General features: G+C 39.5%; 1 protein-coding gene across 6 annotated transcripts in view; it reads right to left on the reverse strand.

Annotated features, from left to right (window-relative positions):
* Positions 1-22,754, reverse strand: part of Chd6 (chromodomain helicase DNA binding protein 6) — a 173,988-nt gene that overhangs the window by 116,871 nt on the left and 34,363 nt on the right. For 3 of the 6 annotated variants that reach the window (XM_076930163.1, XM_076930164.1, XM_076930165.1), the window contains exons 2-3: positions 14,776-14,946; positions 6,453-6,508 (exon numbers count right to left, since the gene is read on the reverse strand). In XM_076930163.1, the coding sequence (XP_076786278.1) occupies positions 6,453-6,485 (33 nt within the window). In that variant the 5' untranslated portion in view covers positions 6,486-6,508; positions 14,776-14,946. The remainder of the gene's footprint in view (positions 1-6,452; positions 6,509-14,775; positions 14,947-22,754) is intronic. The other 3 variants (XM_076930166.1, XM_076930167.1, XM_034493983.2) reach the window with 1 other exon arrangement.

Genomic DNA, 22,754 nt, shown 5'->3' on the forward strand with positions numbered 1-22,754 from the left:
TAACCCTAGGCCTGTGATGAATGTCACTGAATGCTATTCAACTCAATCCCAAATACCTTTGGCCACTTGGAAAATCAAACTACCCAAATAGGAAGAAACTTTCCTGTGACAGATGCCAGGAGAAGTGTCACAGGAGGGAGCTAAGGTAGCACCAAAAAGAGAATTTCAAAGCCATTTCTGAGTACAATCAAATATAAGCACAGTCTCTCAGTGAATTTTAAGGAAACAATTCTTTGGAGGTAGAAGTTTCATCTTACACATTCAGTCTGGTATTCCAAAAAGTACTTGCCATTTCATAACTGAGGTAAACTGGCAATGGTCTGATAATAATGGGGGTGCTAGCTCCAGGGACAGCACCCACTCCTCAATCTAGAACAAAAAATGACCTAGGAGAACTTTCCAGGAAGATGGTAAAATTGCATTCTGGTGATAGTTTAGAAACAGCACCATTTCTGAGTGCTTGCTCTCCTACTAAAAGGCCTGGCAAGTTATAAACCACAAATACTTGCCCAGGTGGTGTGGCTTCTTCCCACCAGTGTTCTGGTTCCCCAAGCTGTACCCACACTTCCTGGCCCACACTGGGAATAAAAACATTGCAAATTCAGCCTCACAGTACCCTGTCTGCTTTTTCTAGTGCTCTTTCCCAGTCTGAGGCTCAAAGCATAGCACTTGAGATTACTGGAGAAAAACAACAAAGAAAAGAAAGGTTTTTCTTTTGGATGTTTACAGTAAGTGAAGTCCTACTAATAAACTGACTTAAATCCTGTGGGTAACAGCTGTTCTTACAAGATTCAGTGCTTTAAGAAAGGAAAGGAAAAATGCTATGTGCTTGTCCTGGGAGTATTCCATGCCATAGACACCTGGTCCTTAGAGATCAAGTTTTCTTAGTGTGCAACAACAGGCAAACTAGGACTGTTAAGTATTCAGCCCTAACAGAACAGCTATATTACCTCCTGTGAGGTTTGGGAAAGAGCTTAGAAACGGGAGCAGAAACAATTTAAGGGTTGAAGGATGGAGAACAATAACATAAAACAATCTTCTGGACATGACACAGCTCCTGCACCCATAAATTCACAGCAGTGGTAGCTACTTGCTTGAATAAGCCCCACCCCCACCCCAGGAGCTGTAGGCAAAACAGTTCGTGGCTGCTGGTAGTGGTATAGTCACTAGTGCATTGTCTTGTTCAAGTAAATAAACTCCTATTTACACTCATTCAGGCAATCCGAACTTAAAAGAGGAAAAGGAAACCATAGTTGAACATAGGAGGAGGATTTTGATGGGATGGGGAAGGGATAAGAGAGAATAATGAAGGAGACTTTGACCAAAACCCATTACGTATGTGCGAAAATAAAATACATTTTTAAGGGGGATAAATTGAAAAGTAATTTGCTTATTAAAGAGGCTTTCAAAGCCTAAAAGACTAAATTTCACCAAGATAGCTTATTCTAGGTCAGAGTGAGATTGTCATGACAAGGTCTCTTTACTCATGCAGAAGTCTTTTCAAAAGGCAGTAGCAGTACACAAGGTCATACAGAGATACTAGGATGACATAAGACACTGGGCCTCATTTGAAACCTCTACAATCATCTAACAAGGTAGTGTGAAAGTGCCCAGTCTGTAGAGGGAGAAGTGGGAGTGGAGATTGTAAGAATGTGCTCTGAACATACATACAGCCAGTGAGCAGACGACTGTGGATTTGAAATCTGACAAACACTAATGTGTATTTTCATGACTTCCCAGCGAACCATAACAGGTTATTAGGTCACCAGGACAAGCCAGATGAGACTTGATTAAACATGTTAAATATATACACTGCTTTGGGAAAGATCAAGTAGTCTTTGCTAAACTAAATATACACCTACCTGCTATCTACAAGTTCCACTACCAGGAATCATAGATAATTATCAAGGAACAACCCCTCAACCCATCCCTACGCACACCAAGTTTACAGATAAGAAATAAAAAACTTTCCAAAGCTAAACTCCTCGAGTGACAGAGCTGGTGCTTTCTAAAGGGGGAAGCACAATTATTTGATGTTGAAAGGGGAAGTAGCAAGTATTAGTAAAAAAAAAAAAGTTTTTTAAATTAAATTTTGGGGTTAATACATGGAAGCATTTTTTATGTTGGGAACTTGGAAAAGATTCCTGAGGAGGTAAAAAAAAAAAAAAAAAAAACAAACCCGACACAGAAACATTTCTTTCACATACTTCTGAGACAGGAGAGATAAAAAGCCCCAGAACACAATCTGATGTCAGTATCTCCACTTTGAAGTGGCTATAACAGGAACAACATTAGAGACGGTAGACCACAAGGGACCAACAATAATTTGCTTCATATCACCAACTTAAACAGGGGCAAGAGTCTAGGAACAAGGTAAAAACAGAAACAGAAAGGGGCTGTTAAAAAAAAAACAAAAAAAACAAGTGGTGTTCCTTTGATCTAAGCTCATTAACCCACAATACTCCTCGAAAAAGTTAAATCTAGAAGATTAATTAAAAAGGGTCAAAACAAATGAAAAGATTACAGTCCAAGGCAATGGTTCTCTAATTAAGAAAAGTCCATTTAGTACATTATCACAGGCAAAAAAAGCCTAGGTTAAAAGAAAAATGTACACACAATGTATGTATGCATACATGTATACTACTGAAGAGGAAGCTGATAAACTTTTTCCTAGATCACTGATGTCCCATAATGGGATGGAGGATAGTAGAGGCAGAGGTACTGGAGTGAAGAAGATCTGGAAGAAAAATGGGCCAGAGAAGCAAGAGGGCACAAAGAGAAGCCAAGCCAAGAGACCAGGTGAGCCCAGGATCTGAAGACGGCCAACTCGGCACGTGTTCTTGTCAGTGAGTCCATCAACAGATAGACCTTACCTCCCTCTCAAGAGGCCCAGAAGTCTTCACCCTGGCGCTAGAGTGTCCTGCTTCATTTATGTACCTCAAAGGCAATGAGTCTACCTCCTTTTACTCTTTAGCCTTTACTCTGACCTCGAGTATGTATTTCAGATACAGAATCAATAGAATGATTGTGTAGTGCATATGTGGGGTAGGGAGTGTCCTGTAAAGGTATATTAAGACACAAAGGAAGAATTTGGTGCTCAAAGGAAGGAGTTGGAGAAAGTCCATTTTAAATCCTTTTGATTGATGAAGACAATGTTTTAAACTGCCAAACTGAAATGCTGAAAAGAGTCTTCCAGAAAACCAACTGAAGGTCTGCTTGGTGTCAGCCCTGCTCTCTGTCAGATGCTGCTGAAAAGTCTTGGCATCAATTGTTTACTCACCCCCATTATCTGTTAGTCTTCCTCCCTCACTATTTTCAACCAGGGCTCATGATCCAGCAATGGCTTCTGGTGGTAAACGCTTTCCTAGAGATCTGAGCTCACCTTTCCCTCAGAGAGGACACAAACTGTGCTAAGAACATGGCAGCCAGCTAAACCTACTACTTATTCTAGTTCACCTTTTGCCACCACAAAACTGAGCACTCCACTCTAGGCTGCCCTTTTGTCTCTTACTCCTAAGTACTTCCTGAACCTGCCTATGCTTACTCTTTTCCTTCCACGTCGAGTTCTTTGACACAACTTGGCTGACCCCAGAGGCCCTGTTCTTTCTAAAATACTTTTAAGTCCTTTGGTGGGTCTGATAGTACCTGTGTCTCTTTATTTAACACCAGACTACCACCCTGCCATGCACACTGTAAAATCCTGGTTCTCCTGAATCATGTGCCATTCTCTACTTTAACTGCCTCTCTGTAATCAGACTATACATTTCTTTAGAAGAACATTTAAGTCACTGCTGCATCTGGCCTGAAGTAAAACTTAAATACTTCTTGCAGAAATGTGGAAAACTCAGCAGTATTTGTTTACTGAATGAGTCATGTTCACAATCATCCAAGGAAGAAAACATGGTCTAATGGTCCCAAGGTCTGTGATTCCCACTGTTCTCTGAATTACTCTTCTCAAGGATAGAAAATGACAGCTATGCCTGCTCAGTATTTGTTCATGGAAGCAAGGTGCTCCCAAAGTCACCAGGTCTATAATATCTCCTGATTATAGCTCCAAGTTTTAGTATTACATTTTTAAACCGGATTAGTCGATCTAGATTACTAAAGTACACCTTTAACCCTTACTATTTGTATATCAAATCTCATGTTTGTACTTTATACTTCTTAGTATCAAACAAGGAGATTAAACAAAAGAATCAGCATAGGTCTGTTTTCAGTGAGGTGAGGCTGTGTCCCCTTAAGAAGTTATTTTCAAGCAGGGCAGCGGTGGCGCATGCCTTAATCCCAGCACTTGGGAGGCAGAGGCAGGCGGATTTCTGAGTTCGAAGCCAGCCTGGTCTACAGAGTGAGTTCCAGAACAGCCAGGGCTACACAGAGAAACCCTGTCTCGAAAAACCAAAAAAACAAAACAAACAAACAAACAAAAAAAAAACAAAACAAAAAAAGAAGTTATTTTCAACACTAAGAAGCTGGGCTTCTTACAAGTCATACCTTATTTTTCTAGCTAACTTTTGCCTGCCTACTATTGTTACCATCTTAGTGATTAAATTCTATACACACTTCTTAGAGGTAGTTTAGTTATTTTCATCAACATAGATAAAAAGACTGTAAGAGAGAGATTCTTTTTTCACAGTCTTTTTTTTTTTTTTTTTTTTTTTGCAACATTTCCTTTGGCAACACAAAGTCAGTTTTTAAAAGCCTTCATGATTGACGTGCCACCTGTTATGCCCCTTCTGGTTAATAAGAAGCTTGATTATTTATTGCTAAATTTTGATTAACTTGTAAAAAAAAATCTGTCATCTCATTTTAAATTTTCTTAATAAAATTCTGAGCAAGGAAATGAGAAAATTTAAAGATCAGAATGCATGTATGTGCATTTTTCTTCAAAGATGTGGAAAAATAAACTAGAAGGGATGAGAATTTTTTTTTTTTTTTAAACAAGAATGGATGTTTTTAAAACAGGTTTTCCCCTCCTTACTTCTTTCTCCAATGCTGGGGATTATCCAAGCCAAGCAAGTGTTCCACCTCTGAGCTATATCCCAAGCCTACTATTTTGTGTTGCTTCTAACATTTCAGAATCATGGTTAAAGTAAGCTTGATTGCTATTCACACTGTTATACACTAAAGATTTTCTTGCTTTGACATAACAAATACTAAGAATTTCACTATCTCATTTAATCCTTTTCTACACAGTGAAAAATGAGGCTGAACTTGCCTCAAGAGCCTAAGTGGTTCAGTGGGAATTTCAATCTCATTCTATGAAAACCAAAGCCCTTTCTATCCATCCCTAAACTGTATGACTACAGAGTGTTTTATCTCCAGTATTCATTTCCAGTTCATGCTCTTTTCAGACATATGTCAGAGTCTACCTTAGGATAAGTTCCTGGCAGGTAAAACTTTTCTGTGGTGCTTACTACCAACTGAAAGAGAAATCCAATGTTTAAGTAGAAGTACTATGAGAACTGACACAGATGAGAATAATTTCTCCAGCTCAAGCTCCCCAGCAAGGGCCACCTAGAGGGTAGGCTTTCTGATACCCTACATCTCCCTATATAGGATCCCAAAGGAGGAGACTAGAAAAGAAAGAGTGGCCAGTCCCACCCAACCCTCACCTTGCATGGGTCCCAACTCAAGATAGAATTCAGACCCTCTGACTCCACCCCCGCAAACCCAGTTTCTAGATTATCATCCACTTCTATAAAAAAGAAAGGCCATGTATTAGAGACAGACTGTATAAGAGGCAGAGGCACATCTCTTACATTTCCCATCTCAAAGCCACACTGGTACTGGTGAGTCACATTCGCCACAGTTATAATTAGTTTATAGTTAAAAGAATACTTTTAGGGCTAGTGAGGTGTCTCAGTGGATAAAGGTGATTGTTGAGTTTACCTGGCAACCTAAGCTTGAGTTTGATGCCCCAGAGCTTCCCAGAAAGGTGGAAGGAAAGAAATGACTCCACAAACTTGTCCTCTGACCGTTACACATAAGCTACACATAAGCTACTCATAAACTACACTCGCCTACACATAAACATCAGATACACACACACACTCACATGCACACACACATGCACACACACAGACACACATATACACATAGATACAGACACAACAGGGGAAAATGCTTTTAGCAAACTAAATATCCAAAAATGATTAATATGCAAACTATAGAGAATTGGTCACATAACTCAGAAAAATATAAAGAGCTGTCCTGAGAGGAAGCATTTCTACCAGGCTAATTTTTAATGTTCTGATTCAGTTTAACTACACTGCTCCTATATGGGCATGACTGAAGCAAAAGGGAAGCTCTATGCACTAGTCACTCAGAGCTCTGTCCTGTGAGAATGATGAGCACAAGCAACAGGCAACTATCCATCAGAGATTAAAATGTGAGCCCCAGCCTATCCTCTTTAGCAACAAACAACAACACTTAAAAGAAATGGGACCACTTACTTGCTTCTCTTTCTTCTGTATTTTCATTTTCATCAATTAAGGTAAGATATTTATTTCTATAAAACATAAAAAGGCAAAGATTATAATAAGTCCCACACAAACCATTTAGATTCCTTCTAGATTAACTGTCCAACTGTGCCCAGATCTCCAAGTCTACACATAACTCTCACCAGACCCAATTTATTGTTTCAGATGGGATGAAGTAAAAAAGAGATACTATCTTTACAGATCAGGTAATTTATAAAAGATGCTGGCATATCAAAGCCAGGTAACTAAAACCAAAAATAAAAACAAATGGCATAACTTTATCAATGGAAATGAGGAGAAAGTACAAACAGGTAAGCTTCATTCTTTTAGGGGAATATATGTTGTTGTTTTCTTTGAAGTACAGTTTCTTAAGCTGTTGGCCATGATGACATACAGGGTTACATAAATAAATGTGGAGAAAAAAAAAAAAAAAAAAAAAGGCAACAGTGAAAAGTTTCTGAATGGCAACTACCGAAAATTAGAATCAAATGTATAATGAAGCAAGATTTCCTGGTAGTATTTGCCTACCAGGAAATACACTACCTAGTATTTGGTAGTAGTGTTTGTGTCACATGACTTCACCGCAGCCTTGGTTTGGAACACATATTTGTTCTCTGCATTGAACTCACTGTCGCATGACTAATGAACCATGGCGCTAATGAACACAACCATGTGTGATGCTGCAGAGCTTTCACTATCATACAAAGTTTTCTTCTATCAAAACAATGGCTTTAGTATAGAAAACTAAAACTTTAGTATTTTCCTATTACTATTCCCCAGCATATAAATGTCAAATTAGTCTATTTTTGGATTGTTTTACTTTAAAATTTGATTTTAAAAACTGATTTTAAGAATTGCACCAATAGCCAGGCGGTGGTGGCGTATGCCTTTAATCCCAGCACTTGGGAAGCAGAGGCAGGCGGATTTCTGAGTTCGAGGCCAGCCTGGTCTACAGAGTGAGTTCCAGGACAGCCCAGGCTATACAGAGAAACCCTGTCTCGAAAAACAAACAAACAAAAAAAAGCACCAATAAGAACTGATCCAAGAAAAAAATAGAGATATCAAACCAAACCAAATACTATCACCACTACCAACGACAAAAAAGACCCACCAATACAAAACCACAAAATATTCCATAATTTATACTTGGTGCCACAAACTAACATGGTCAAATAAGCAAGTTACCAACATTATCAGGAATGTGCAAAAACAGGCCCTATTTACCTAATGGCTAATGGCACTTTCTTTTCGAGCTTTCAGAAAACCATTCAAACCAAGGTGCTACTAAATCTCTAAACTGCCCCAACCCTTTCTCACTCACCAGCTCCACTTTAAGGAAGGCATCACAAAGAAATGAGCCAGGAAGGAATGTGCTTGAGCCATAGAAGATGGCTTAGGGATGATGGGGTGGGATGAAGGAACATACTTCCTACTGCAGAGGTTCTTGGGCTTCTGTCATCATGAGCACATGTCAGTGAAGGCATATTAACACAGGCTAGAAAGGCTGGGAAGAGGTACACATGTTTCCCTCAGCTATACTCTGAAACTCAAGGCAGTATAGGTCATGTGACTGAAAGTGTGATGGATTTTCTTGCTTGTCAACTTGACTACAATGAAATTAACTACAAGTCAAATGGCTGGGCATGCCTGTGGGAGATTTTTTTTCTTAAATAATTTGAGTAGGAAGACTCACTTCTGATCTGGTTCTTTGAGGTGGGAAGATCCACCTTTAATCTGGGCCACACCTTCTGCTGGCAGTCTACATAAAGAACATGGAAGAAGGAAGCTTTCAATCTGACTGCTTGGTTTCTCTCTCACACACTGAGAGCCTACTTTTCCAGGATTCTGGTGTATACTAAAGACCAGCTGAGACATCCAGCCTCATGAACTGAACAACTACTGGATTCTCAGACCTTCTGTACACAAATATATAAAAATCCTATATAGAAATATAAATGAGAGAGATTCATTATATAGGTTCTGTTACTTTAAAAAAACTTGACTAAGAATGGATTAACTGTTCCAGTTCACTGAAAAGAACCCTGGGAAAGCTTAAAATCATTACTGTTAGTTCATCTCTAAATGCCTTATAGGTTGCCACAAACCTACATGCTACCACCCCACAAAATAACAGTAGTTAATAACATCAGTAAGTGTTGAATAGACACTTCAAAACATTGTACAGTTCCTAAGCACCTTACAATCTATAAACATCCTCTTTGAAACTACCCCTACTTTTTAAAAGGCGTTCTGATGGCATACATTAAAACACAAAACAAACACACAGTAACCCTAGAACTCAGCTTCTATAAAGCTGAATGCAGTACACCAGGAATGGTGTGTGCTTCTGCACATATTAGAAAAGATTTTATGCCCTCTGCTGCTGTGTCACCAGCACTCATAAGTTCTGATTAGATTGTGACTCAGTAAAGAACAAACCAAATAGTAATTTCAGAATCTCAACACTTAATTAGACAACATAATTTATACATTTCAGAAAGCTTGCAGTGTGTAAACCAGGAAATCTGTCTTGGAGAAAAACTAACTTCTGAATCACAGCCATAATCTACTGGTAGAAATATGTATAATTGTTATTAAGATGAAGTTGTAATTTATTAAATGGTACAAAATTTATTTTGATTTCAAATTTAAGGTTTTCATTGGTACGAGCTTCTTATTGATATAAAAGTGAGATTAATATTGTTACTCTCATAGGCATCGTGCCTATATAACACATTTAGGAATACAAGGCTTAGACCCAGTCCTTCTTTAACTTTTTTAACTAATTTGAGATAGCTAGACTGTGAGTTAGGGCCTATAGCAAATTCATGGCTTTGAGTTTATTGTTAGGGTGTTTTCTCTATTTTCTTTAGAAATAGCTGAGAGGAGTTAACAGACAACAGTCCAGATTACCTTACATGGATAGTTGGTTTTCAAAACATCAGAAATCCACAGAATTGACATTATAAACATTTCTGTATTCATGTTCATTTTGATTAGGGACCTGTCTGCTCCTGGCAGCTTCCTGTCTTGGATTCTAAGAAGAAATTGAGCATCTTTGGAGTTACTCCAGTTGTGGTGAGACAGCCACTAGGCAAGAATTGCCTCTTTCCATCTACAGACAAATTACTGTCCAGAAAAGGACACACTTGGAGAATAGTCAACTGATTATATCTGCCAAGACAGAGTAATCTCAGCCCTTAATAATTCTGCATCACTAGGTCTGTCAGATGATCCTGGGCCATAAGGCTGAAGATCGGATGCTCCAATGTTCTGTAGTATAGGGACTATCCAAGTGTTCAGCAGTCTCTATAAATTGGCTAAGTTTTAGAAGCTATGCTTTGTGCTTCCCATAATTTCAGTTAAGTTAGTCATTCTGGATTTCTGACGGGGTTGAAAACTTACAGTCTCATAGCCATTCCTTGCTATTTACTTTGAGAGAAAAGACTTAAGAGGATGGTTTTCAGCTGACATTCACTCTAAAGCCAAGAAAAAAAGCCAGGTTCGGAACTAAGTCTTTTAGGAGAAATGACAGAGGTTCTGTTTAGTCAACAAAATGATGGACTGGGTATTAGGTCTATCTTGCACCTTACTGACATAAATTGGTATAGTTATGCTCTAACTGTATTTTGAAAGAAAAGTTGTATTTTAACAGGTAGGGTGATATGTAGGAGGAGCTAAGGTGGGAGGAGTAAGGAGAGGAAGAGGAGGAGTAAGGCGAGGAGGAGGAGAAGGAGATGAGGAGCTAGGTGATGAGAGAGAGAAAGAGAGAGAAAGAGGGGGAGGACATCCTCCAGGTGGATGTTCACATGTCTCCACCAGTCAAAGATAGTTGATATATCTAGGTTGGGTATTGGGTTACAATTCTGATTGATATTGAGCATTACCAAACTTATAAAGCCTTTGGTTAACATTTAAAAAATTGTATAAAAGCAAAAAGGAGAAGGGGGCATGGGATAGGGGTTTTCTAGGGAGAGGAAATGGAGAAAGGGGATGGCATCTGAAATGTAAATAAAATATCCAATAAAAAATAAATTAAAAAAAAATGTGTGCCAGGTTCCAGTAAGAATTCTTTTTATTATTCTTTCTAATTCAAGAATTCTTTTCAGCAGTGAAATTTTTTCAAATTCTACAATGGTCTACTATGCAGTTAAAAATAGAAAAACATCAGGTTAACACTATTTAGCAATTAACCCACAGGATCATTTAAATATGTTTAACCTAAAAATAAAATTAAATTTACTTTTAAAGATACATTTTAAAATAAATTTATTTTATTATTAAATACAGGGTCTCAATATAATAACATTGGCTGGCCTGAACTCTTAGATGTTTGTGTGTCACCGCCTCTCCAAGCACTGGCATTAAAGGTGTGTACCACCACATTCAGCCCCAAGCAACAGTTTTTAAAACCAATCATTCTAACAATACATCCAAAGATTACTCATTTGATACTTACATGTTGAGGAATGAAAGAGAAATATTAAATCTTTGTTCTCTGTAGTTAAGCTCAGGAAACCACACTTAAGCACAGCATCACAACAGTCTTCAATCTTAGCCAAAGTGTTTTGGGCAGTGGTAGAGGGCACTGTGATAAGTGCTGGTGTGCACATGGGACAGGAAGCAGGTTGTATTAGAAACCAAGGCTGCAGTGAGACTGACATGCAGATGGGCAGGTACTGCCAGAAACACCTTGGATTCACTACACATTGATTCTGAACTTTTCTTCATCCTATGTGAGTATATGCATGTGAATGTAGGTTCCCACAGAAGCCAGAAGTGTTGGATTTCCTGGAGCTGGAGTTCCAAGAAGTTGTGAGCTGCCTGACCTGGGTAACTGGAACTAAATTCAAATCCTCTGCAGAGCAGTATGTGCTTATATTTAAGCACAAGGCCATCTCACCAACCCCCAGAAAGTTTTGACTGCTACAAATATTTTTGCTCTTCCCCCTCCCATTCAGTCACACAGCACCACAGTTTAAGAACCTGGATTTCGTTCACAATGAGGATCCAGTGTTTAGGACCCCTCAGCTTTCTCAGCTTCCTCTTCCACCTGTGATAATTAGTGTTGTCAACTGTTGGCAGAATTTAGATCACCTGGGAAATAGGCCTGTGAGGAATGACCTAATTACATTAACTGATGTGGGAAGAGCCATCTTAACTGTGGTGGCATCATTCCTTGGGCAGGGACTCCTGGACTGTAGAGCATTGAGAAAGTGAGCTCTAGCTTGTGTTTACCCTTCTGTTTCCTGATCGTGGATGTGTTACCACCATGCTGCTTGCATTTCCCTGGCAGGGTGTACATTGAACTGTCAGAATAAAAGAGAACTAAGACATCACATATCTACCCCTGGGACACAAACTGGACAGAGTTACTTATATCTCACTGGGCGTGAAGCAAATTATAGGTGTTATTAAATATCAAGAATTTGAAGTGCCAAAAATCAAGAGTTTAAATCCAATGTCTGAGAATGATTAGGTATGGAAGATTCCTTCCAGAAGTTTCAACGATTGTCAAATGTGACACCTGCCCCAGAGGGATTGGAAAATTAAAGAGGATGATAATCTATGGCATCTGTTAAACAAAGAATAAAAACCTTTAAGGTCAGGTAAGGTGGCAGCACTCCTAAGGACTAGTCCCTGGGAATCCACCCCTGACAAAGGTAACAGAGAGTCTCCAGCAGGAAGGTGGTTTGAAGCAGGTCAGAGAGAATGATAAAGACCAAAGTATAATGACCATGGTGGGGTTGAACTTTGATAGGAGTTGTAAGATTCTAAAATGAAAAAACTAATTTTTTTAAGCACAAATTTATACCCTTAGGCATGTAATAAGTATGAATGGTGGGAACTATTAGATGGGAGCACTTCTGTTATTTGAAGTATTAAATTCAAGCTTAGTACATGTGTTACTTTGCAAAAGGCCAGAGTCCAATTCTTATACCCTCAGCTACATTTCATTTTATTCTGGAGTCTGGCTCCCTCTTCAGAGGTGTCTTTTCTTGTCTAATAGGAACAGTACCTCTAAACTATGGACTTAACATATGAACATTCATTCATCATTTGAAACAATGAATCAAATTAATGCAATATGTTAATAGAGAAACTCTGTGGGATAAGATACAGGGTGTTGCCGGGCAGTGGTGGTGCATGCCTTTAATCCCAGCACTTGGGAGGCAGAGGCAGGCGGATTTCTGAGTTTGAGGCCAGCTTGGTCTACAGTGAGTTCCAGGACAGCCAGAGCTACACAGAGAAACCCTGTCTCGAAAAACAAAAACAAACAAACAAAAAACAAAAAACAAAAAAACAATCAAACAAACAAAAAACAAGATATAGGGTGTTTGGGAACATTTTATACTATACTGTACATTTTAAAAGCTAGTTTAAAAATATTACAAATGTTTTAAATTTTTCACAGTATACTTTTATCATATTCTTTGTCCTCGAACTTCGTATTTTCTCTCTAAAAAAAGAAGAAAAAATAGAAAAGAAGAGAAGAGAAAGAAGAAAGGCAAAGAAAAGAGAAGAAAAGATGGAGCTGTTTTGTGTTGGCCAACTACTTGTGGACACAGGTCTGGAGCGTGCTGGTGTCACGAGTCACTCCACTGGAGAAAGTCGACTTTTCCTCTCCTAGCCATCGACTGCAAACAGCTTCTTGGTTAGGAGTGGGCTCCTAACCATTGGTTTCTCGAAGATTTTTTTTTGGGGGGGGGGGATCCTGATTAAGCTCATCTTCCCTTTACAGGCTCCTTCTCTCAAAGTACTTCCAGAACTTAATCCACTCAACCCCACGAAGTCTCCTGAAGATTCTATTAAACTCCCAAGCTTCTCTACACAATGACCATTGTGCCTTGCTTCTGATCTTTATGTAGATGTACCCAACCTAATCCCAGCCAGTTCTAGTTACGGATCACACAGGCATCCCCCTCCAAGCCTTGAAAACCAACCTCAAGAGCACTACCTATTTGTATGCCTATGTTCCTGTTGGAGAGTAATGCTTTTGCAACCTGCCTCTCAGCCCCAAACTCTTTTTTGGTCTCTCTTTCCTGTAACTTTTTCATAATTCCTGAATCCTGCAGTTCCTCCCCAGCACTTTGGTTTATTCCCACCCCCCTTTGGCATCACTTCCTGTCTAAAATAGCCTAAGGGCCTCTTTACACTTCACGTGGTCTTTTGCCCTCACTCTACCATTTTACTGCTACCAAGAACATTTTTTCCTGAAATGCTAGTTATTCTCAGCCTTCCTAATGCTGCAACCTTTTAATACAGTTCCTAATGTTGTAGTGATCCCCAATCATAAAATTATTTGTGTTGGCCCCCAAAGGGGTTCTGACCCACAGGCTGAGTACAACTGTGAGAACAAAATCAGATGATAGCTCTTTAGTAGGTACTGTGGGGTTTTGTTTTAATATATTTTTACTGGTTACTTGAAAACTTCACATAATGTACCCTATCACAGTCTCTTCCCAGTACTCCCAGATCTACTCCCACTTTTGTGATATCTCCTCCAACCCCACTCTCCCACCCCCCAAAAAAAAGAGAAAGAAGAAAAAATACCAAGGCCAGTTTATGTTGCCCATATACTCACTATAAGGCACGGCCAAATTCCCAGTGGTCAGCCCCTGAAAGAAAACTGAGTCATTCCCCACCCTACCCCCACCAGAAGTCACCAACTATGAATGAAAACCTATCACAATTTAGACCATTTCTTTGGGGGTGGGGGATGGGGGTGAAAGGGGAGAGAGAGGTTGTCACAGAAGTCTCTCATTCTCAACTGCAGCCATCAATACCACTGCAAAAGATGCTTCCTTGTCCTTTACAGTCAGCAGCAGCACAGACCATGGACTTCCACATAGTTTCTGGCTATGGCATGGACCACAGACATCAACCTGACCCAAGGCTGCTGCTGGGCCAAGGACACCAACATCGTCCCTGGTGGCAGCACAGACCACAAACATACACATGGCCTTTGGTGGTAACACAAGCCACAGACATTCACATGGCCCCCAGCCTCAAAGCAGGATCAAGGACACCAACATGGCCCTTGGTGGTAGCATGGACCATTGAAGTGGAAACTTAAGGGTTCTTTATAAAGTTGGTTAGATGTTGTTTTGCTGGGGCAATCACATGAAGGAACGTTTAGCTGATATGGACACAAGTAAAAGACTAAGGCAGTCTCATGAAGTACATTTTGCTGAAGCAGACACAGGAGAAAGAATATTCTGCTAAAGCAAGTATGTGAAAGGACAGGTGATGAAGGATTCTTTGCTAACAACACACATATACTGGTCCACCTTACATTGTGTAGTTGAGATGCATTTGTCGGGACTCCATAGAGAGAAATGCACCAAACAACTTCTGGTGGTGTGTTGCAATTTCTTGTCGCTTCTGTGGACTGGGTCTGATTGGCAGAGTGATGTCAGCTGAGACAGATGCGCATGCTGAGGCAAGACCTGTGCTGAGGCAAGACCTGTGGAGGACATGTGATGTTTGGAGGGTATAAATAGGACTCGACAGACAGTGAGGGAGGCTGAGCTTGGCTTGCTTTATAGAGCTGTGCAATGCTTATGATCTCGAGTCTTCACTGATCTTTGCCTCCCTGAGAGAGGCATAGCCCATCTGGGGTCCCTCCTGCTGACTCAATCCAAGGCTGAGGCCTGGCTGTCTCTGCTAGGTCATGCCACTGCTGCTGATTCCTGTTTGCTATCCCAACTCTACTGAACTGAACTGCTGTTGCATCTGTGAAGTGTTTGCAAGTGGATTCACCTGCCACTGCTAACCTGTGAACCAAACTGTTGGTTTCCAGACAATACAGACAGGAGGAGTCGCTCCAAAGAACTATTTCTAAAAAGATCCACTTCCCTGTATCCTTTCTTTCCCACTAGCGTTTAAGAACCATCATTAAAAATAAGGTTTGAAAAAATTAAAGTTTCATATCATGGACATCATTAACATGAATCAGAGACGTAAGGATAGAGACCCTTAAATGCAGAGCAGAATCCTGCATAAACAACATGTCCTCTAGTCTATATCTACTGAATCAGCATTATTTTCCATCCTAAATCCAATAATACTAAACAGGACCTAGCCACTCAGGTTCCTGCTCAAGCTATCTCTGCCTGGAAAATTCTGTCAACAACCTTCCTTATATAGCATCTGAGCCTCCAAACCTTGACTCTGAGTAATGTTCTCTGCCTCCCCCAAAGCCCATTACGGTCTCAGTAACCCCTCACCCCTGGGAAACATCTGAATAAGTGGTACATTTCTAAGATATTTATGTTCAAAAATGTTCCTCTTGATGTTTCATTTGCTAGGGAACAGCGAGCTGGAGGGCGTTGGAGAGAGTTGGACTCTCAGAGCATTGCTCCACTGTCCTATTTCTCCTACCACATCTGTTAAGATCTAAGCTCTTCTCACTCCTGGTCATTTACAGGGGGCACCTCTTCCCTCTTGAAAGCCCTCAGAAGCATTTTTTTTTCACAATAATATGCCTTGAAACTATTTTCCCTACAGTGTTGCTACATTCTTTTACAATCTAGGTCCTTTCTAGTAGAAAGATCTTGTATTATTTCTTCCTAATTCCCTCCCTACTGTTCCCCTTTAATAGAATGCCTGCTTTGTATATGAATGGTGGTCCTTCCAATTCCAAGGTGCACTTCTAATTTGTTCTTATTTGTATTCATTCTTATATTTCTCTTCCTTGAGCCTTGCTTTATTTCTGGAAAATTTCTTCAATTTTATAATTTTTTGTTTGTTTTTAAGTAGCTGATTTTTTAAACACTCAGTAATATATTTTGTGCTCTGTTGTTTTTATTATCTTCTAAGCTTGTGCCAGCTAACCAACAGCAGAAGAGTGTTAGACAAGCAGTCACTCTTTTCTTTCAAAATAACCATTTGATCTAGTGAACATGTTTTGTACAACTGTAATATATACAAACTGATGTGAAGGAAGGCTTCCTGCTTTAAAGGTTTCCTTGTCCTTGATCTATGGGTGAGAAGTCATAATTGTATTAAAAGTAGCCCAGTTACATATATAGTGAAGAGCTTGAACACAATCTGTGACTATGCAATGCTGGGATTAATTGTCTTATACATGTTATGCAAATATTCTATCATTGAGGGACATCCCAAACCCTTGAATATAAGACCTCACTATGCAGCCTAGGCTGACCAATAACTCCCACCACATTGGGCCTTCCCTCCCCCTGATGGAACTGGACATCGGGTATTTTATAAGCTATATCATTAGCTCCACCTATTAGAATGTATGATTTGTATATTAAACCTTGTGTATAACTCAGGCAGATCTTTGATGTTCTTTACTACCTGCCAGAGATAAGATAAACGCCTGACTAGAATCAGCACCTGTAGGACTAAAAGCTAAGCAACAAGGAAAACATATCTGTTCTCACTTCTGTTAAATATATTTAGTAAATCAATAAAAACATCATTGTTATACATGGAGTTATCACAAGTGAATTAAGGAGGAGACATCACCGAATGAGAAACTTCTGAGGCTTAGACTAAAACTCTACCTCTTCCGTGTGAGGAACCACTAGTGCTATTCCCATCTCCAAAGTGCAACAGCCCTTGTAGGAAAGAATATATTATTATCACCAACATTAACTTAAAAGTCCACTTTTAGGGACTGGAGAGATAGCTGAGCAGTTAAAAGTACTCAGTGCTCAGTTCCCAAGCACCCCCACTGGGTGACTAAAATTGCCTCTGACTCCAACTCTAGGGAAATAACTCTGCAGGTACCTACACTCATGTGCACACACCCAAACACAGACACGCATACATATAAATAAAATAAATTTTAAAACTACTCTTCAAAAGAAAATTGTTCAAAATATTCCGTGTTTAGAATAACAACTTTGCTCTCCTGCAGGTAGGTAACGTAAGCACAAAGAGCCATGATTTTAATCCTTGTCCATGGAAAGAAATAAGCAGTAAAGACAGAAACAGGAACTGACCAAGTTACCTGGAAACTCTTGCCACTGGACTAATGTACTAGATAAGAGGTTTGCTGTAGACCAACTGTGATTACAAGATTTTTCTAATTAGATCAATGTCCTCAGGCTTATTCATTACTAATGACTTTATCCAATGTCTTCTGTTGCTAGAATTCTTTTCTGTAATTTTGATGTGACACAAGTGTATAGAAAATTTTTAGAATGTCAGACACAATCCAAGTACATAGAAACATTTCAGTTATGTCACATTCATATAATTAGAACTGAATGCAGCATACCTGTGTGCACACAGCCAAATGTTTTCATTTTTATTTTTTATTACATGTATGGATATATGTGGCAGAAATTTCCCTATCCAATCTATTTGCAGTGGGAGTGGGAGGCCTGTGATTGGACACGGAAAAGGGAGGCAGAGCTAGGGGGGGGGGGGAGGAGAGAGAGAGAGAGAGAGAGAGAGAGAGAGAGAGAGAGAGAGACAGACAGACAGACAGACAGACAGACAGACACACCAACATGATGAGAGGAAGGATAAAAAAAAAATGGAAGAGAACATATACCAGAGTGGCTTTAACCAGCCTTAGGTAGGTATGAAATCTAAAGGTTAGGATAATTGTCTTATCTGTGTTGGCATCTTACCATTCTTATTTGGCTTTGAAAATTATTGTGTGAACATCTTGGGATTTGAGTATTTGCTGATATATAGATCTGTTTGGTTAACTATAAGCTTTAAGAGTTTTGATTTACTGGGTGATGGGTGTGGTGGCTGATCGCAGGGTGGACAATCGTGGCGTGGGGCTAGTGAGGCCACACCAGAGAGACTGCTGAGATGAGAACACCCGGCTGGTGCCAGGCAGCCCGCTGGTGCAGGCATTAGTGCTGGAACTTGGGTAGAGCCGTGAGAGCCGGTCGTTCTATTTAATACCTCCTGCTACAGATGTGTGTGTGTGTGAATGCAGGTGCCCACAGAGGTCAGATATGTGTGTGTGAATGCAGGTGCCATCAGAGGTCAGAGGAGGGTTTCAGATCCCTTGGAACTAGAGTTACAGATTCTGAAACCCCAAATATCACTCCTATAGGTAGTAGCAGAAATGACTAGGCCCTTCCTGAGCTATCAAAAATCACATCAAGGCCTTTGCTTCCTTCTTGTTTTATACCCTACACTATAATGTTAACCGGTAACAACCAGGGATGAACACATTTGTACACAGAACTGAAGAAAACAGTCCACTGAAGGTTAAGCCCACCCAACAATCAGAGTTCTGAAATGTGATAATCCCATATGGATATATGTGATATATGGATATATGTGATAATCCCATATGGAAAGACAACGGGTTTTACAAATCGCACTCTACAGTCAGCGTTAGAAAGACCCACCAGTAAGACATGGTGTCTTGTCTCCAAACACTTTAATGCCATCAGTAGAACAGTAACGTCTACAGATTGGGAGTGAAGTTTATCCATGTTCTGAACACAAATGCTACACAAATGTTAAGTAATTTGGCCTACTTAACAAATTTTCCTGGTTCTGTTTCAATTATAGAATTTGTATAAAAAATGATATCGGACTACAACATAGATTTTTAAAAAGTTATTCTATTACATCAAAATAAGTCACCTACACAAAGTAACTTAAAATGATTTAGGGTATTTCTCTTTGTGTTTACCATGAAAGCATAAAAATATGAACATTGGTACAAAAATACTAAATAAAATATTCGAAAACTGAATTGGAGAACACATGAAAAAGATCATCCTCCATGATCAAGTAGGCTTCACCCCAGAGAGGCAGAGATGGGTCAGCATAGGAAAATCAGTCACTGTAATCCACCACATAAATAAACTGAAAGAAAAAAACCCCACATGTTTATCTCATAAGATGCTGAAAGAGCCTTTAACAAAATCCAATACCCCTTCATGAAACAGTACTGGAGAGATTAAGAATACAAGGGTCATAGCTAAATATAGTAAAGGTAATTTACAGCAAGCCAATAACCAACATCAAATTAAATGAAGAGAAACTCAAAGCAATTCCACTAAAATCAGGGAAGAGACAAGGCTGCCCATTTTCTCTATCTCTACTCAAAATAGTCCTTCAGTTCTAGCTAGAGCAATAAGACAACTAACGGAGATCCAGGAAACACAAATAGGAATGGAAGAAGTCAAAGTATCGCTATTTTCAGATAATATAATATACATCAGGGACCCAAAAATTGTACCAGGGAACTCCTACAGCTGAACAACACTTTCACCAAGTAGCTGGATACAAGACTAACTCAAAAATAAATAAATAAATAAAAACAAACCAGCAGACCTCCTATTTACAAATGACAAGCAAGCAAAGAAGCAATCAGAAAAACACCATTCATAGAAGCCACAAATAATACAAAATGTCTTGGGGTAACTCTAACCAAGCGAGTGAAAGAAAGACCTGTACGATAAAAACTTCAAGTTCTTTGAAGGAAATTGAAGAAGTCACCAGAAGATGTTTAGATCTCCCATGCTCATGGATCAATAGTAGTAACATAGTAAAAATGGCCATCCTATCAAAAGCAATCTACAGGTTCAATACAATCCTCATCAAAATTCTAACACAATTCCTTATAGACCTTGAAAAAAAAACCCACTTAACTTCAAATGGAAAACCAAAAAACCCAGGACAGCTACAACAATCCCGCACAATAAAAGAACTTCCAGAGGTATCACTGATCTCAAGATACAGAGCTACACAGCTACAGAGCTGTAGTAATAAAAAACAGCATGTTATTGGCATAAAAACAGAGCTGTTGATCAATGAAATCAAATAGAAGACCCAGTGTAAATCCACACACCTATGAACACCTAATTCTTGATAAAGAAGCCAGAAATATACAACAGAAAAAAGAAAGCATCTTCAGTAATTGGTGCTGGTCTAATTGGAGGTCTGCATGTAGAAGAATGCACCCTGAACAAAACTCAAGTCCCAGTGGATCAAAGACCTCAGCATAAAACCAGAAACACTGAACCTGATAGAAGAGAAAGAGAAGAATAGTCTTGAATACATTGTCATAGGAGGCAACTTCCTAAATAGAATACCAATCACTAAAGATCAATAATTAATAAATGGGACCCCATAAAACTGAAAAGCTTCTGTAAAGCAAAGGACATTGTCAATGGAACAAAACAGCAGCCCACAGAATGTGAAAAGATCTTCAACCAACTCCCCATCAGACAGAGGACTAATATTCAAAATATATAAACTCAAGCAAACTAAATAATACAATTTAAAAAATGGGGTACATATCCAAATAGAGAATTCTTAACAGTGGAATCTCAAATGACTGAGAAACACTTAAAGAAATATTCAACATCTTTAGCCATCAGGGAAATACAAATAAAAATGACTCTCAGATTCCATTTTATATCCATCAAAATAGCTAAGATCAAAAACACAAATTACAGCACTTGGTGGCAAGGCAAGTATGTGGGAAAAGGGGGAATATTCCTCCATTGCTGGTGGGAGTGCAAACTTGTACAGCCACTTTGGAAGTTAATATGGTGGTTTCTTAGAAAACTGGAAATCAATCTATCTCAAGGTCCAGCTATACCACCCCTGGGCATATACCCAAAGGATGATACACTTGAAGCTAGAAACTGGAAACTACCTAGATTCCCCAACCAAAGAATGGATAAAGATAATGTGGGACATTTACACAACTCAGCTGTTAAAAATAATGACATCATGAAATTTGCAAGCAAATGTATAGAAGTAGAAAAAAATCATCCTGAGTGAGAAAACACAGACTCAGAAAGACAAACTGGGTATATACATACTTCTAAGTGAATATTAGCTATAAAGTAAGACAATTATGCTATAGACCACAGACATGGAGTAACAAAATAGCAAGGGGGAATGCAAGGATCTCCTTGGGAAGAGAAAACAAGAGTATTTCTTGCGAGGACTGGGAGCAAGTGGAGTTGGGAACAGGAGGGAATGGGGTGAGGGTGGGGATGAGGGAGAAAACACTAAGAGAAACTACTGGAAATGGGTGGCATTTTGAGGGTAAGGTGGAAACCTAATGCGATGGAAACTCTATGGAATAACCCTAGCAAAGACTCCTAGTAATGGGGACATGGAGCCTGAATTGGCCATCTTCTGTAACCAGGAAAGGCCTCAAGTGGAAGGACTGGGACACTAACCCAGCCACAAAACCTTCCAACCTACAGTTTGCCCTGCCTGCAGAGTGCTCTGGGACCTCAGTCCTAGCAAAATAGTCATCAATGAGACAGAGACTTAATCCAGCAACTGATGGCAGCAGATGTAGAATACCACAGTCAAACATTAGGCTGAGCTTGCAGAGTCTTACAGAGGTGTAGGAAGAAGGATCAGAGAAAGCAGAGTGGTCAGGGACACACCAGGACTGACTGGGACACATGGGGACTCACAGAGATCAGGGAGCCTATAGGGGTTGGACCTAGCTTTTCTATGTGTATGTTATGGATGAATAGCTTGGTGTTCTTACGGGATTCCTAAAAGTGGAATCTGGGGCTGTACCTGACTCTTCTGCCTACTTGCGGGACTCTTTCCTCCTACTGAGCTGCCCTGTCCAGGCTTGATGCGATGGTATATGCCTGATCTTATTATTGCTTGTTACACTGTATTTGGTTGATGTCCCTTAGAGACCAATTCTTATCTGAGGAGAGGCAGAGGGGAGTAGATCTGGGGGAGAGGGGAAGGGAAGAGGAAAGACTGGAGGAAGGAAAGAGTGGCTGGGATGTAATATATGAGAGAAATAGAAAATAACATTAGGATGCATGACAAAAAGTAGAACTGTAGCAGAGGATAATTCACCCCGGCCAGAGGAAACAGAGAGCAATTAGGATTGAAATAACTATGGTATGGGAGGACATTAGAACACACCTCAGACCATCTGGATGAATCTGTCCAATAACATTATACAAAGAAGAATATTTTTATACAAATTCATATGATAGCTAAGCATGGATAAAGACTTGAGGGATACAACTATAATTCTGTTCATTTAAATTCATAAAGGCTTCCATTATAATTTTGAATTTTTCAACCATTGTTATAGAGCAATTTCTGGTAAGAAAATCTAACTGGAAGTGATCCAAGACACAAGTGAGTTTGCAGCAATTGTAACTAATCTGGGGACTCTCAGCTAGAGACTGTTTTTGCCCCACTCTACAACTGTCCTATATTAAAGTACAATTTCTAAAAAAAAAAAATGTTTTGCCAAGGTGTCTTTGTTTAAAGAATATAAATTCTGAATCTGACACAAATTTCCTCAGTTTCAAAGGT

Source organism: Arvicanthis niloticus, chromosome 2, assembly GCF_011762505.2.
Source record: "Arvicanthis niloticus isolate mArvNil1 chromosome 2, mArvNil1.pat.X, whole genome shotgun sequence".
NCBI classification, from domain to species: Eukaryota; Metazoa; Chordata; class Mammalia; order Rodentia; family Muridae; genus Arvicanthis; species Arvicanthis niloticus.